General features: G+C 41.4%; 1 protein-coding gene and 1 long non-coding RNA gene across 4 annotated transcripts in view; one reads left to right on the top strand and one right to left on the bottom strand.

Moving 5' to 3' along the window:
* LOC137334033 (uncharacterized) overlaps positions 1-9926 on the top strand; it is a 68716-nt gene extending 58790 nt beyond the window's left edge. The window contains exon 3 of the long non-coding RNA XR_010966046.1: positions 8396-9926. This is a non-coding gene — a long non-coding RNA (uncharacterized lncRNA). The remainder of the gene's footprint in view (positions 1-8395) is intronic.
* usp4 (ubiquitin specific peptidase 4 (proto-oncogene)) overlaps positions 1-13994 on the bottom strand; it is a 76899-nt gene that overhangs the window by 48843 nt on the left and 14062 nt on the right. For all 3 annotated transcript variants that reach the window (XM_067998451.1, XM_067998453.1, XM_067998452.1), the window contains exons 4-5: positions 11667-11793; positions 4659-4804 (exon numbers count right to left, since the gene is read on the bottom strand). In XM_067998451.1, coding sequence (XP_067854552.1) covers positions 4659-4804; positions 11667-11793 — 273 coding nt within the window. The remainder of the gene's footprint in view (positions 1-4658; positions 4805-11666; positions 11794-13994) is intronic.

Below are 13994 nucleotides of genomic sequence, written 5' to 3'. Positions count from 1 at the left end.
GTACAGAGAATATCTAAAAAAGGGACTATGTGGGGCAAAGAGTACGAGTGTAGATTAGTGGCTAAGATAAAAGGGAACCCAGAAATCTTTGATGAACATATAAATAGTAAATGGGCAGTCAAAGGAAGCATGGGACTGATTAGGGACAAAGGAGATCTTGTGGAAGCAGAGGGCACAGCTGAGGTACTAAATTAATACTTAGCATCAGTCTTCACTAAAGAGGATGCTGCCATTGTAACAGTAAAGGAGGAGGTAGTATTGATATTGGATAGGATAAAAATAGATAAAGGAGGCACTTGCAAGATTGGCAGTACTGAAAGTAGAAGAGTCACCTAGTGCAGGGATGCATCCTCGGTTACTGAGGGAAGTAAGTGTGGAAATTGCGGAGGCTCTGGCCACAATCTTCCAATTCTCCTTAGATATGAGGATGGTGCTGGAGGATTGCAAATGTTACACCCCTGTTCAAAAAAGGGGACAGGGATAAACCCGGCAATTACAGGTCAGTCAACCTAATGTCAGTGGTGGGGAAACTTTTTAGAGACAATAATCTGGGACAAAAGAAATTGGCACTTGGAAAACTATGGGCTAATAAATTAAAAGGAAAATCGTGTTTGACTAACTTGATTGAGTTCTTTGATGAAGTAACGGAGAAGGTTGATGAGGGTATTGCAGTTGATGATGTGTCTATGGACTTTCAAAAGGCATTTGATAAAGTACAATATAATAGGCTTGTTAGCAAAATTAAAGCCCATGAGATTAAAGGAACAGTGGATACAAAATCTGGCTAAGGGACAGAAAGCAGAGAGTACTGTTGAACAATTGTTTTTCAGACTGGAGGGAAGTATACAGTGGTGTCCCCCAGAGGTCAGTATTAGGACTACTGCTCGTTTTGATATATATTAATGATCTGCACTTGGGTATAGAAGGTATAATTTCAAAGTTTGCAGATGACACGAAACTCGGAAATGTAGTAAACAACGTGGAGGATAGTAACAGACTTCAGGAGGACAGAGACAGACTGGTGAAATGGGCAGACAAATGGCAGATGAAATTTAACGCAGAGAAGCGTGAAGTGATAGATTTTGGTCGGAAGAATGAGGAGAGGCAATATAAATTAAATGGTGGGGGGGGGGGGTAAAGGAACAGAAACACCTGGAGGTGTATGTACACAAATCTTTGAAGGCGGCAGGTCAAGTTGAGACGGCTGTTAAAAAAAAATATGGGATCCTGGGCTTTACTAATAGAGGCATAGAGTACAAAAGCAAGGAAGTTATGCTAACCTTTTATACAACACTAGTTAGGCCTCAGCTGGAATACTGTGTTCAATTCTGAGCCCCACACTTTCGGAAGGATGTCAAGACCTTAGAGAGGGTGCAGAAGAGATTTACTAGAATGCTAGCAGGGATGAGGGACTTCAGTTATGTGGAGACTGGAGAAGCTGGGATTGTTCTCCTTAGAAGAGAGAAGGTTAAGGGGAGATTTGGTAGGTGTTCAAAATCATGAAGGGTTTTGATAGAGTAAATAAGGAGAAACTGTTTCCAGTGGCAGAAGGGTCGGTAACTAGGGGGCACAGATTTAAGGTGATCGGTAAAAGGCCCAGAGGCGGCGTGAGGAAACTTTTTTTTTTAAACACAGCAAGTTGCAATGATCTGGAACTGCCTGAAAGGGTGGTGGAAGCAGATTCAATAGTAACTTGCAAAAGGGAATTGGATAAACACTTGAAGGGAAAAAAAAATTACAGGGCCGTGGGGAAAGATCAGGGGAATGAGACTAATTGGATAGCTCTTTCAAAGAGCCGGCACAGGCACGATGGGCCAATGGCCTCTTCCTGCTACTACTGTACTATGATAATGACTGAAGAAATGCTTGAAAAATTAGGGCTTTAACTGGAAACAGTTAAAAGCATTTCTATCAGACATTTTCAAATGTGAAAAATTGTTTTCACTAGTTGGCAAATTGGTAATAAGGTGACATAAACATGATCACAATGAATAATGAGGGAAACAGAGGATTATTAGAACATGGAATGCTTTACTATAAACAGTTACTGAAACAGAGACTATATCATTTAAAAGGGAATTGGTTTAGTAATAGAAGAGGGCGGACATAGAAGAATATGGGGAAAGGGTAGGGAAATAAGATTAGAATAGATAGTTCCAATTGGTTACAAATATAAACTTGTTTCAGTAGCAAGTCATGGAACCAACACGAAACTTCAGCTCTTGCACTAAAAATAAATATACCTGTTGAAATTCACCATCTGTCACTCAGATATGAAATCGATAATCCTAATTGCAAACAGCAGACCACCAGCTACGACCATCAATCTGCCATATTTGGTGCATTACAGCAGTTGCAGACTTGAAATCTGCTGTACAATTGCAGTCAGTTTTAACTTCAGTACATTTCTATAGACTGTTGAGTCACAAAACTAAAACCTCATGCTAGTTCAGACTCACTTGAAAAATCAAGCTTTATTTGAAATAAAAGCTGTCACAGCTTCTGCAGTTCCCATCTTCCCCACTTCCTTAGCTTTCTTGCTTTTCACCAGTCACCTCAAATTCCAGATTATATTCCTTTGTTCACCTGCCATCAATCTTGATTCATGGCCGTTCTTAATGACACCCATATATGAACGGGGAGAACCACATCAGCCAGGTATTTGAATACAGAGAACGTGCTTGAATAAACAAATCTACTTGTCTGCTTCTTATCAGTAGTTGTTAACAAAGATATGCCCAGAACCAGTGATTTATTAAATGACCCCTCCCAAGCTGCATAACGTACTTCATCTTCAGGCAGCAAAGTTAAAAGCTGGCATATTTTAGAAAAACAAAAACACTATCTGAAATGAAAACAGTAATCTCCCACTGGCTTAGCTGTTGGGGGAGAGCGAGCGAGGGAGATTCAGATACAGCATGAAGTCATCGGAACGCGCAACTTTTTCCCCCTAGAGATATTAAAAAACATAAGCAAATACAATTTTCAGCGGTGCAAGTTTATAGTTCTGAATTTGTTTATCTTTAGTTATTACTTAGTCCTTTCTAAAGGCAAGGATACAAATGAATCAATCTTGCATGGACAATTTGGGATGTTATAATACAATATTTTCTGTTATTCACGATTCAAAGCCAGTCACTATGTGGCACTTATCTTCAAAAGAGAAAGAGGATAAAGAAATCAGCAGCCAAAGGAAAAACAGAATTAATTTCTTATAGAAAATTAACTCCATATTAAATATAATTTCTTGTATAAGTTACAAGATGTTAAGCCAATTCCAATGCTCAGCTTTTATTCCCAGGCTGTAGCACCATGCAAGTGCTTCAAATGGATTATGGTTCTGTAATCAAGGCCATCTTACATCTTTTGAAAAATACCACAAAGAGATCTTGCAGCCTAAATCTGTGCAACATAATTTTACAGTAAGTCCCAAGTGAAAGAATTGGCTGTTTCTTTTTTAAAAAAAAATTGCATTGCTGAGCCTTAATATTGTCATAACATTTTATTTCCAATGCTGCTGTAGGCCTACCCGCCTGATCCAACAAACGGCTTCAGTGCTGTGTTGCAAAAGGAAGGCCTCCCGTAACTTGCCAAATAAATACATGCTATTTTCCATTTCCAGGCTGCCCTCGATAATGAATTTCCTGGTCTTGCGCAATTCTAGTCATGTAATACACTTTTCTCATTTCAATACACAGCTGACTGAGCACTGGGCATCATCCAAGATTTCACTAACTGTATGATGTAGGATTTTAAAAGTTTTACAAGCCTCCAAAAACAAATGTTACACACGATTATTTTAGACAGTGCCTGGCAACGTCTGCACTGTTTTCACCTCATGTATTTTGCTGAAAACTCACTCCACTATGGCTACTATTTCACAATTTTGAACTTCTTCCAGTTCTGATGAAAGGTAATCAACCTGAAACGTTAACTCTGTTTCTCTCTCCACAGATGCTGCCTGACCCGCTGAGCGTTTTCAGCATTTTCTGTTTTTTTTAATAAAAACAGTTTCGTGAAATACAACTTTACCCACGTTTGAATTTTCATGATTTCATTTACCAAAGATCCAAAGTGAAAGTCATAAAAACTAAAAATGTTGTGTTGCATAATATAATTAGCAACCTATTAAAAGATTGTGTGAATGTAAGATTTAATGCTGGTCAAATACCGTGCCCTTATTTTTCAAACCTATACCTGATGTCACGTTTACATGGAGACTCAGTGCATAATAATACAAATACAAAGCTGTAAATTCAGATTGAGTGAAGATATCCTGTTTATGCCATGGGGAGTAGCGCCACTTACACTCCTGGTAAGAGAGAGGACAGGAAGCAGTACAAGATAGAATTTTTGCAGTCTGTTGGGCATTTGTCGCTAAAGATGGCTGCATATAACTGACTGACGGTGGTTGGCTCCAAACTAGAACTAAATTGCATTTTGTTGTCAGGGTGTTCAATATTTGGGGGGGGGGGGGGCGAAGAAAGAGAAACAGAAAAGTTGGAACAGATCTGTAAAAACAGTTTCCTACTAATAGTTAGGTTTCTACCTTGTGCACACTCAAAATGTGCTTTGTTTTCTTCCAAAACTTGTACAACCCTCACTCCTCACTCCCAGCCCCACCGTCTCCATACAGAACAGCAGAATGTAATACCCACCTGTCCCTGGTACAGACCAGCATCTTGTACAGTATTATCTGGCTTGTTAAGCTGCTCATATGTATTTGTCATGTACCTATTCCACAACCTCGTCTCCTTCTCAACTGAGATATCAAACAGCTTTCGCATCTCCTTTTCTATTGTATCTGTTTAAAAAGGACACAAAATGTAATACATGGCAATTAAAAATTTGAATTTATTAGAAACATCAGTTATCAACTGTAACAATTCTAATTGGGCAACTATGACCAGCAGGCAAAAGATAAGTTTGGAAACAACCACAATAATTATATAATTTAAAAAATTCTGATTAGAATGCTAATTTAGATATCAAAGAACATGGGTATGAAAGCAAAAAAGAGACACCCCCAAGGCATTTTCTAGTGTGCAGACAACATACTTAAAGAACATTAAAATGATCCTTTTAGTGCCTATTTAAAAACATTCTTTCCCAGGTTCGGGTTCTGTTTTTAAGAATTGGAAGAAAAATCAAGGGGGAAAAATTGGACCCAAAAAGCCCATGTAAATTCAGGGAAAATCATTTTTTTTTTATTATTCGTTCATGGGATGTGGGCGTCACTGGCAAGGCCAGCATTTATTGCCCATCAAAAGGTGGTGGTGAGCTGCCTTCTTGAACCGCTGCAGTCCATGTGGTGAAACTTCTCCCACAGTACTGTTAGGTAGGGAGTTCCAGGATTTTGACCCAGCCACGATGAAGGAACGGCGATATATTTCCAAGTCTGGATGGTGTGTGACTTGGGGGGGGGGGGGGGGGGGGAAACGTGCAGGTGGTGTTGTTCCCATGTGCCTGCTGCCCTTGTACTTCTAGGTGGTAAAGGTCGCGGGTTTGGGAGGTGCTGTCGAAGAAGCCTTGGCAAGTTGCTGCAGTGCATCATGTAGATGGTACACACTGCAGCCATGGTGCACCGGTGGTGAAGGGAGTGAATGTTTAGGGTGGTGGATGGGGTGCCAATCAAGCAGGCTGCTTGGTCCTGGATGGTGTTGAGCTTCTTGAGTGTTGTTGGAGCTGCACTCATCCAGGCAAGTGGAGAGTATCCCATCACACTCCTGACTGTGCCTTGTCGATGGTGGAAAGGCTTTGGGGAGTCAGGCGGTGAGTCACTCGCTGCAGAATATATAGCCTGTGACCTGCTCTTGTAGCCACAGTATTTATATGGCTGGTCCAGTTAAGTTTCTGGTCAATGGTGACCCCCAGTGTTGGGGGATTCGGCGACGGTAATGCCGTTGAATGTCAAGGAGAGGTGGTCATTGCCTGGCGTGAGTGTTACTTGCCACTTATCAGCCCAAGCCTGGATGTTGTCCAGGTCTTGCTGCATGCAGGCATGGACTGCTTATTATCTGAGGGATTGCGAATGGAACTGGACACACTGCAATCATCAGCGAACATTCCCATTTCTGACCATATGATGGAGGGAAGGTCATTGATGAAGCAGCTGAAGATGGTTGGGCCTAGGACACTGCCCTGAGGAGCTCCTGCAGCAATGTCCTGGGGCTGAGATGATTGGCCTCCAACAACTACTACCATCTTGCTTTGTGTTATGTATGACTCCAGCCACTGGAGAGTTTTCCCCGATTCCCAATGGCTTCAATTTTACTGGAGCTCCTTGGTGCCATACTCGGTCAAATGCTGCCTTGATGTCAAAGGCAGTCACTCCACCTCACCTCCGGAATTCAGCTCTTTTGTCCATGTTTGGACCAAGGCTGTAATGAGGTCTGGAGCAGAGTGGTCCTGGCGGAACCCTAACTGAGCATCGGTGAGCAAGTTATTGGTGAGTAAGTGCCACTTGGAAGGTGTCATCGACAGTGCTATCATCACTTTGCTGACGATTGAGAGTAGACTGATGGGGCAGTAATTGGCCGGATTGGATTTGTCCTGCTTTTTGTGGGCAGGACATACCTGGGCAATTTTCCACATTGTCAGGTAGATGCCAGTGTTGTAGCTGTACTGGAACAGCTTGGCTAGAGGCGTGGCTAGTTCTGGAGCACAAGCCTTCAGCACTACAGCCGGGATGTTGTCAGAGCCCACAGCCTTTGTTGTATCCAGTGCACTCCGCCGTTTCTCGATATCACGTGGAGTGACTCGAATCTGTGATGGTGGGGATATCGGGAAGAAGCAAAGATGGATCATCCACTCGGCACTTCTGATTGAAGATGGTTGCATATGCTTCAGCTTTGTCTTTTGCACTCACGTGCTGGACTCTGCCATCATTGAGGATGGGGATGTTCGTGGAGCCTCCTCCTCCCGTTAGTTGTTTAATTATCCACCACAATTCATGACTGGATGTGGCAGGATTGCAGAGCTTTGATCTGATCTGTTGGTTGTGGAAGCGCTTAGCTCTGTCTATAGCATGTTGCTTCTGCTGTTTAGCATGCACGTAGTCCTGTGTTGTGGCTTCACCAGGTTGGCACCTCATTTTTAGGTACGTCTGGTGTTGCTCCTGGCATGCTCTTCTACACACCTCATTGAACCAGAGTTGATCCCCTGGCTTGTTGGTAATGGTAGAGTGAGGAATATGCCAGGCCATGAGGTTACAGATTGTGCTAGAATACATTTCTGCTGCTGCTGATGGCCCACAGCGCCTCATGGATGCCCAATTTTGAGTTGCTAGATCTGTTCTGAATCTATCCCATTTAACACGGTAGTAGTGCCACACAACATGTTGGATGGTGTCCTCGGTGTGAAGACGGGACTTCGTCTCGACAAGGACTGTGCGGTGGTCACTCCTACCAATACTGTCATGGACAGATGCATCTGCCACAGGTAGATTGGTGAGGACGAGGTCAAGTAGGTTTTTCCCTTGTGTTGGTTCGCTCACCACCTGCCGCAGGCCCAGTCTGGCAGCTATGTCCTTCAGGACTCGGCCAGCTCAGTCAGTAGTGGTGCTACTGAGCCACTCTTGGTGATGGACATTGAAGTCCCCCACCCAGAGTACATTCTGGGCCCTTAGTGCTTCCTCCAAGTGGTGCTCAACATGGAGGAGGACTGATTCATCAGCTGAGGGAGGGCAGTAGGTGGTAATCAGCAGGAGGTTTCCTTGCCCATGTTTGACCTGCTGCCATGAGATTTCATAGGGTCTGGAGTCAATGTTGAGGACACCCAGAGCCACTCCCTCCTGACTGTATACCACTGTACCGCCACCTCTGGTGGGGCTGTCCTGCCGGAGGGACAGGGCATACCCAGGGATGGTGATGGAAGAGTCTGGGACGTTGGCTGAAATGTATGATTCTATGAGTATGGCTGTGTCAGGCTGTTGCTTGACTAGTCTGTGGGACAGCTCTCCCAATTTGGGCACAAGTCCTCAGATGTTAGCGAGGACTTTGCAGGGTCGACTGGGCTCGGTCTGCGCCTTTGTCGTGTCCGGTGCCTAGTGGTCTGATGCCGGGTGGTCCGTCCGGTTTTATTCTTATTGTGACTTTCTGTAGCGAGATTGTACAGAATCTGTACCCATTGTTTATTTAGAACATTAAAACTCAAGACACAAGGGACTGGGAAAGGAATATTGCTTTATGAACATTCTAAGTTGTAAAATGAAAGATTACAGATTCATTGAGAATACACCAATTATCTGAAATGCAGTGGCATACAATCCTAGTTACTAGGATTCAATGATCCATAACTACGGGTTTGAGCCCTTCGCCTAAAATTACTTAATTAAAAAAACTATGATTTATTATAATAATGATCTCATATTAGTTTGGTTTTCTTTCTGCTGCAGGGAAACTGTTAAAGAGGTACCATAAAAACACAAGACAATCAGAAAATGGCGACAGAGACAATAAAGAAGCAGATACAGGTGACAGTCTACAAAGCTGTGACTACATGACGATGATCTGGATCCCCATAAAAAATATGAATCCTGAAGCCTCCATTTTCTTTTTCCATTGAAAACTAGACCAGAGATAAATGCGCCATGCATTAGTGACATTATCAAGCACCGTGGGGGGTGTACACAATGTCACCGATTAAGTGTGCACAATTCGGGACAGATTTTCAGCAGAGACTAGAGAATTCAGATTTTTCCATGGCAAAAATCGGAAGAGAAACCTCTTTAAACCGAGGCATCAATCAAAATAAATGGGTATTTATGGTGAGAACTGGTAAAAAAAAAACTTTCTTAATCCTCAAGCATACAGCTGGTGGGGTTGTCTGTCAGGGAATGATGCCTAGCTTAGGTAGTAGAGGAAGTGGGTGGGGAAAACAAAGAATTAATAACTTCTTGCAGGAAAAACAAGGATTCCTAATTCAAGAGTAAGTAGGGTAGAGGCTTGGCTCTAAGGCAGGAGACAGATGAAAATGGTCTGAGCATGTAGAGATAATGATTCAAATGATGGGTGAGCTTGATGAGTGAAAGGTCTTTCCCTGTTCCTACACTTAATGAAACCAAGTTCGAACGTACGTAAAGCAAAAAGTATGATTTTAGGGACTGAGCACGTTACTTGATAAAGAATGCAGTTTTTAAGTAAACTTTCATTTGTAGCTCATGTACTAACAAACTCAAGTAACTTGCAATGATTCAGTTAGTTAAATTGAGCCATTCATGCTAAAATGTTAGGAAATAAAGGAAATAATCCCTTAAACTGCAATAGCAAATATCTCCTTTTGGAAACCACAAATGCTTTTTAATTAATTGCCTCACTGCAGGCAAAGCTCAAATCAGTTACATCAGCCCTCTCCAAATATGCTCATCATTCCCTTTGCTACATTGTCCACTTTTCCTAGCTCCAGGAGTGACTCATTTTTCTTTGTCCCTTCCCTAGGTCTTAGATTACATTATAAATTTACTACCTAGCTTAAAATCACCCAAGCTCCGTGATGACAGCAACCCATATCCTATTATTACAACTGTTGGAGGACAAATCAGGTGCAGGTACCCACACAGAAGGAATTTGAAGGAATGTACGGTCAACGCTCTATGCAAGTCTAAAATGATTGCAAAGTTCAAATAAATTCCAAGATGTTGGATTTTGAAACACTGTTGCTCCACATTTCAGTTTTATAAAGTATGACCACCAAGGTGCCATATGCCTCACCGATCATAAGTTTTGGGGCTGTTTGGCATTACGATTAACCCTCCTTATCCAGAACCAACCAGAAGTGACTAGAGTTCCTCCTCCCGTTTCCACTCTCAATACTGAGAATGAACTGGCTACTGCTTTATTTTAATGGTGTTTTCACTTGCAAAAATAGGTTCAGATTGAAATTACTCTTGTTCAAGACCAAAAATATTCAAAGTTAGAGGGCTAGATTTTCCACCCATTAACAGTATGAATTGGTGGCAAATCTAAGTCTGTTGAATTGAATGCAGAACTGTAGATGGCAGTACACGACTGATCTGTTCCATGTGGGAATCTGAAGGATTGTAAATACACAGCTCGAACTGAGATATTTTACATTATCCCCCTTCCATCCAAGGACTGCTAGTGTGCTGCCACCTGTTAAAACCTACAACTGCTCTGGGCAGCTGGTATCTTCATGGGCCAGGGACTATATTGGAAACAAATCCAAGTGGTTTATTTAGTCGGGAGCAAGATTCCTTGTAGACCTGAAAAATTAATGTTTTTGCAGTTGAACAGTTCAAAATCTAGATGTCTTTTTCCAGGCTGCAATGTAATGTCATAATGTACAGCGTGACCTCTTGCATAGTCTCAAGGCCCTCAGTTCTCCACGAGTCTGCAGCCACAGAAATAACTGCAGATAATGTTCCCTGCCACAAAATGCGAGAGTCAGAAACAGGAGAGCTGGCAAGAGCAGGAGATGCAAGTATCAGGAGCCAAAGGCACACAAGAAATTTGAATCGGCTTTTATAGTAAGTTCATTAATGAAAATCTCAGACACTCAGCTAGATTTCCATATTAACCAAGAGGTTTACTGTAAAAGCTGACTGCACATCTTGTGCTTTTTTCACCTCTCCTGCTTCTACTAGCTCTCCTTGATTTTTCCACAGCTTCTCCCAATTCTGCCGCCTCTCCTGGTCCTTCACCTGCAGAACCTGAGCCCTTTCCATCTGCTGGTTGGGAAGAATGGTGGTTGCCAGGTAGCGGTGGTGGGCTGACTGCTCCAAGTCTCCATTTCTTGTACTGCTACTGGCCGTTGCAATCGCTGCCTTAGCTCCTGCTCTTGTTGCTGCTTCTCTGTGTCTCCTCTCCTTCTAATTAGGTACTCTTAGACAGTGGCTATAATATGCGTCTCTAAACTTATGCCTTTTTTTAAATCTGAAAAATGTTGTTACACTTGAGACAAATGCGTGCACATCATTTGGTAGGTAATGTGCTGCAGAATCTGCATTGTCTTGCTGCAGAACATGGTTGGGTTTGCTGCAAAAATTGACTGGAGGTCTAGGGGCTCTGACTATGCTGCCTTTAATAAAAAGGCCTCAAAGCTGAAATCTACACATACAGGTGTAACAATTAGTGAGCATCACATCTACATTTCCTTTATTTGAGGTTTGAACTTTTTCTTCTTTAAATAGGAACCGTATTAATCTGTACAGCCATGCCACCAATGTTAGAATGGGGATGCTTCTCCTTTAGCTGCTGATTCATACAGCATGTGCTTTCACATTACTGGTCAAAGGCAGCCAAGAGACTGCATGACAAATTTTGCCTGTACAAACTTGGCAAAGTTCCACTTGTGGTATCACTAATGGAGTGCAGCCGACCTCTTCCCAACAGGCTCACCAACAGTGTTGGAAGAATATTAAAAAAGTCAGAAGAAAGCTTGAAGGCACGCCCTTTAGGACTGTGGGTTAAGTGGAAACATTTACAATTCACCTTTAACTGAACCGACTTACAACAAAGCCATGGGAAAAAAAACTCTGGTTTCTATAAAACCCTACGTACTTCTACACGATTTAGCACAAAGTCAAGGTGAACGGCTGCATGATGCAATGCCAGGATCGATGCACAGTATTTCAAAAAATGATCATACTATTTCATTTCACACCAGAATGATGTCCCAGAAGCAACATATAAAGAAAAGGGTTTTACCTATGGTATCCGCTTTGCTGAAATGGCGGGTCACCACATTGTCCATGTTGTTGTTCTCACACAATTTCAATTCCAGGAGATAAACCTCTACTTTACAGTGTTTTACAAACATTCCATGCTCAACCACCTGTAAACAAAATACATTACATTAGAAAACACAAGGCTAACAGATCATGGACGTACATGATAAGTACACAAAGGATAAAAAGTTTTTTTTTTTAATTACCCTTTTATTGCCTTTCAAATCTACTGGCACAGGCACCTTTCTTTGCCAAGATACCCGAAGATATGTTCCCAGCTCTCTGCTAATTGGGCTTTGAAACTGGCTGCTAGGAGGTTCACTAAAGTGGCTCTGGACAAATAGCCTTATTTGCCCTCCCTCTAAATCAACTTACAAGCTTCTGTTACCAGCTCATGTTATCCACGAAGCATCAAACACAAAAGAATTACTGTACCACTTGCATACCAACATTGGAACTGCTGCATTGGAGTGTGATGGCTGAATAAATTTAAGTTTTCACTCCTGTGACTTATTCCTCTACTGGACATTAAAATATTTGATAATTGGTACAGATTAAAAACAAAGCTCCCTAAACTACTTAGTGGGACTTTACTCAGATCAGTTCAAGTCTAAAGCACCATGCTGTAATGTATATAACATATCAAATACTTTTTGAATAATTAGCATGAACAGGTAATGAAAGGTGGTTCAAAACTGATTTTCATACTCATTCCAAGAATATTCCGTGAACACTACATGGATGCAGCAAGGGGCAGTGCTGCACACATTCAACGGCCAAGTTCAGATACGTGTCCTTTTAGATATAATACTGACTTTTGACCAGTTTCAATTATTCTGTCTACAAAGTTCTAATTGGAGCTAAAGAGTATTGTAAAGCAGAACAAATCATAAGGTACATGAAGTAATGACCAAGCTCTATTCTTCTGCTTTGGTTCTACTTAAAGCAACATAAAATGATAGGCCTTCGATAATCTTCAAGAAATAGGCCAATGTACCATCCCCTCTTTTGTCATACCAAATTACAGTTAACACGTAATAAGCACAACATCTGGGGTTTTGAGTTCTGACACTTGTATAAATCCCCTGACATATAACACTGTATGCAACAGTATTCGGCACTGTACGATGCCAAGGAATTTAAAGATGAAGTTTTGGAATTCAGATCCTCCAGGTTTGTTTTTCACACTTGACAAAAACAAAAGCAGCTGCCAAGAAATAGCACAGTAAAAGCTACTATCCTTTTGCTTGTGCCCGAGTAAGCAAACCTCATAGCAGTAAAAGAAATTAAAAACTGAGCTTAATTTAACCAGACTAATGTCTTTGCAACATTCTCTAAAGTCAGATTGTCTGCCAACTGCAACTTCCCACACTAAAAACTCCTCCATTCAATAAGTGTACAATCAATAAAGAATTTGTGTAGCAGATACTTACTCACCTACAGTGATACATTAAGTTGTGTTTCTACCAAAAAGTTTTTACATCGTAAAAGCCCATCATGGAGAATTAATTACCCATATAAACTAAACTTCCTTGATTTCACTTTAGTAACATGACCTGCTGAGAATTGAAATACATACATAGCTGAAAATTTAAGGCCACTAAATTTCAGTGGTCAGATTATATCCCATAAAGGGTTGCGGTCCAACTCCCATCCAACAATCCATTTTTATTCTTGTGATTTTTTTTCCTGTTGTTGGGCAGGGAATATATTGCAGGTAGCCCTCAGGTGCTTGAGACCTGTATTAAGAAAGCTTTTTCTTAAATTTTATTGGCTGCTATGTTCAAACAACAGTAGTGTAATGGGTATGTGAGTGGACTAGCAACCCAGGGGCTAAGAGTTCAAATCCTATGATGGCAAATTGTGAAATTAAATTCAATTAATTTGGTAATTTGTGAGCTGGCACCATGAAATCTGTAGGACTGTTATAAAAACCCAACTGGTTTACTGATTTCCTACACATGACTCCAGTCCCACACTATATGGCTCACCCTTAATGCCCATTGAAATGGTCTAGCAAGCTACTCAGAGCAACTAGGGAGAGGCAATAAATGCAGCCTTGCCAGCATCGACCATGTCCTAAAAATAATTTTAAAAAAAAACAAATTGTTCAGCTTTTCTCGAATTACTAGTCTAGTAGAATTATATTTCAAGACATTAGCTCACTGGCTCATTTCAATTTTCAATATGCATTGGAAACATAATTCCACACAGCTTCAGTACAAAATTTTAAGTTCAATATCAAAAAAAGTAACTAAACTGAAACTCAGTTGCTAATAAAACCTATAATTCCTTGCAGTGAACATAC

This window comes from Heptranchias perlo, chromosome 17, assembly GCF_035084215.1.
Source record: "Heptranchias perlo isolate sHepPer1 chromosome 17, sHepPer1.hap1, whole genome shotgun sequence".
NCBI lineage: Eukaryota > Metazoa > Chordata > Chondrichthyes > Hexanchiformes > Hexanchidae > Heptranchias > Heptranchias perlo.
This window is presented reverse-complemented; position numbering and strand designations above follow the sequence as displayed.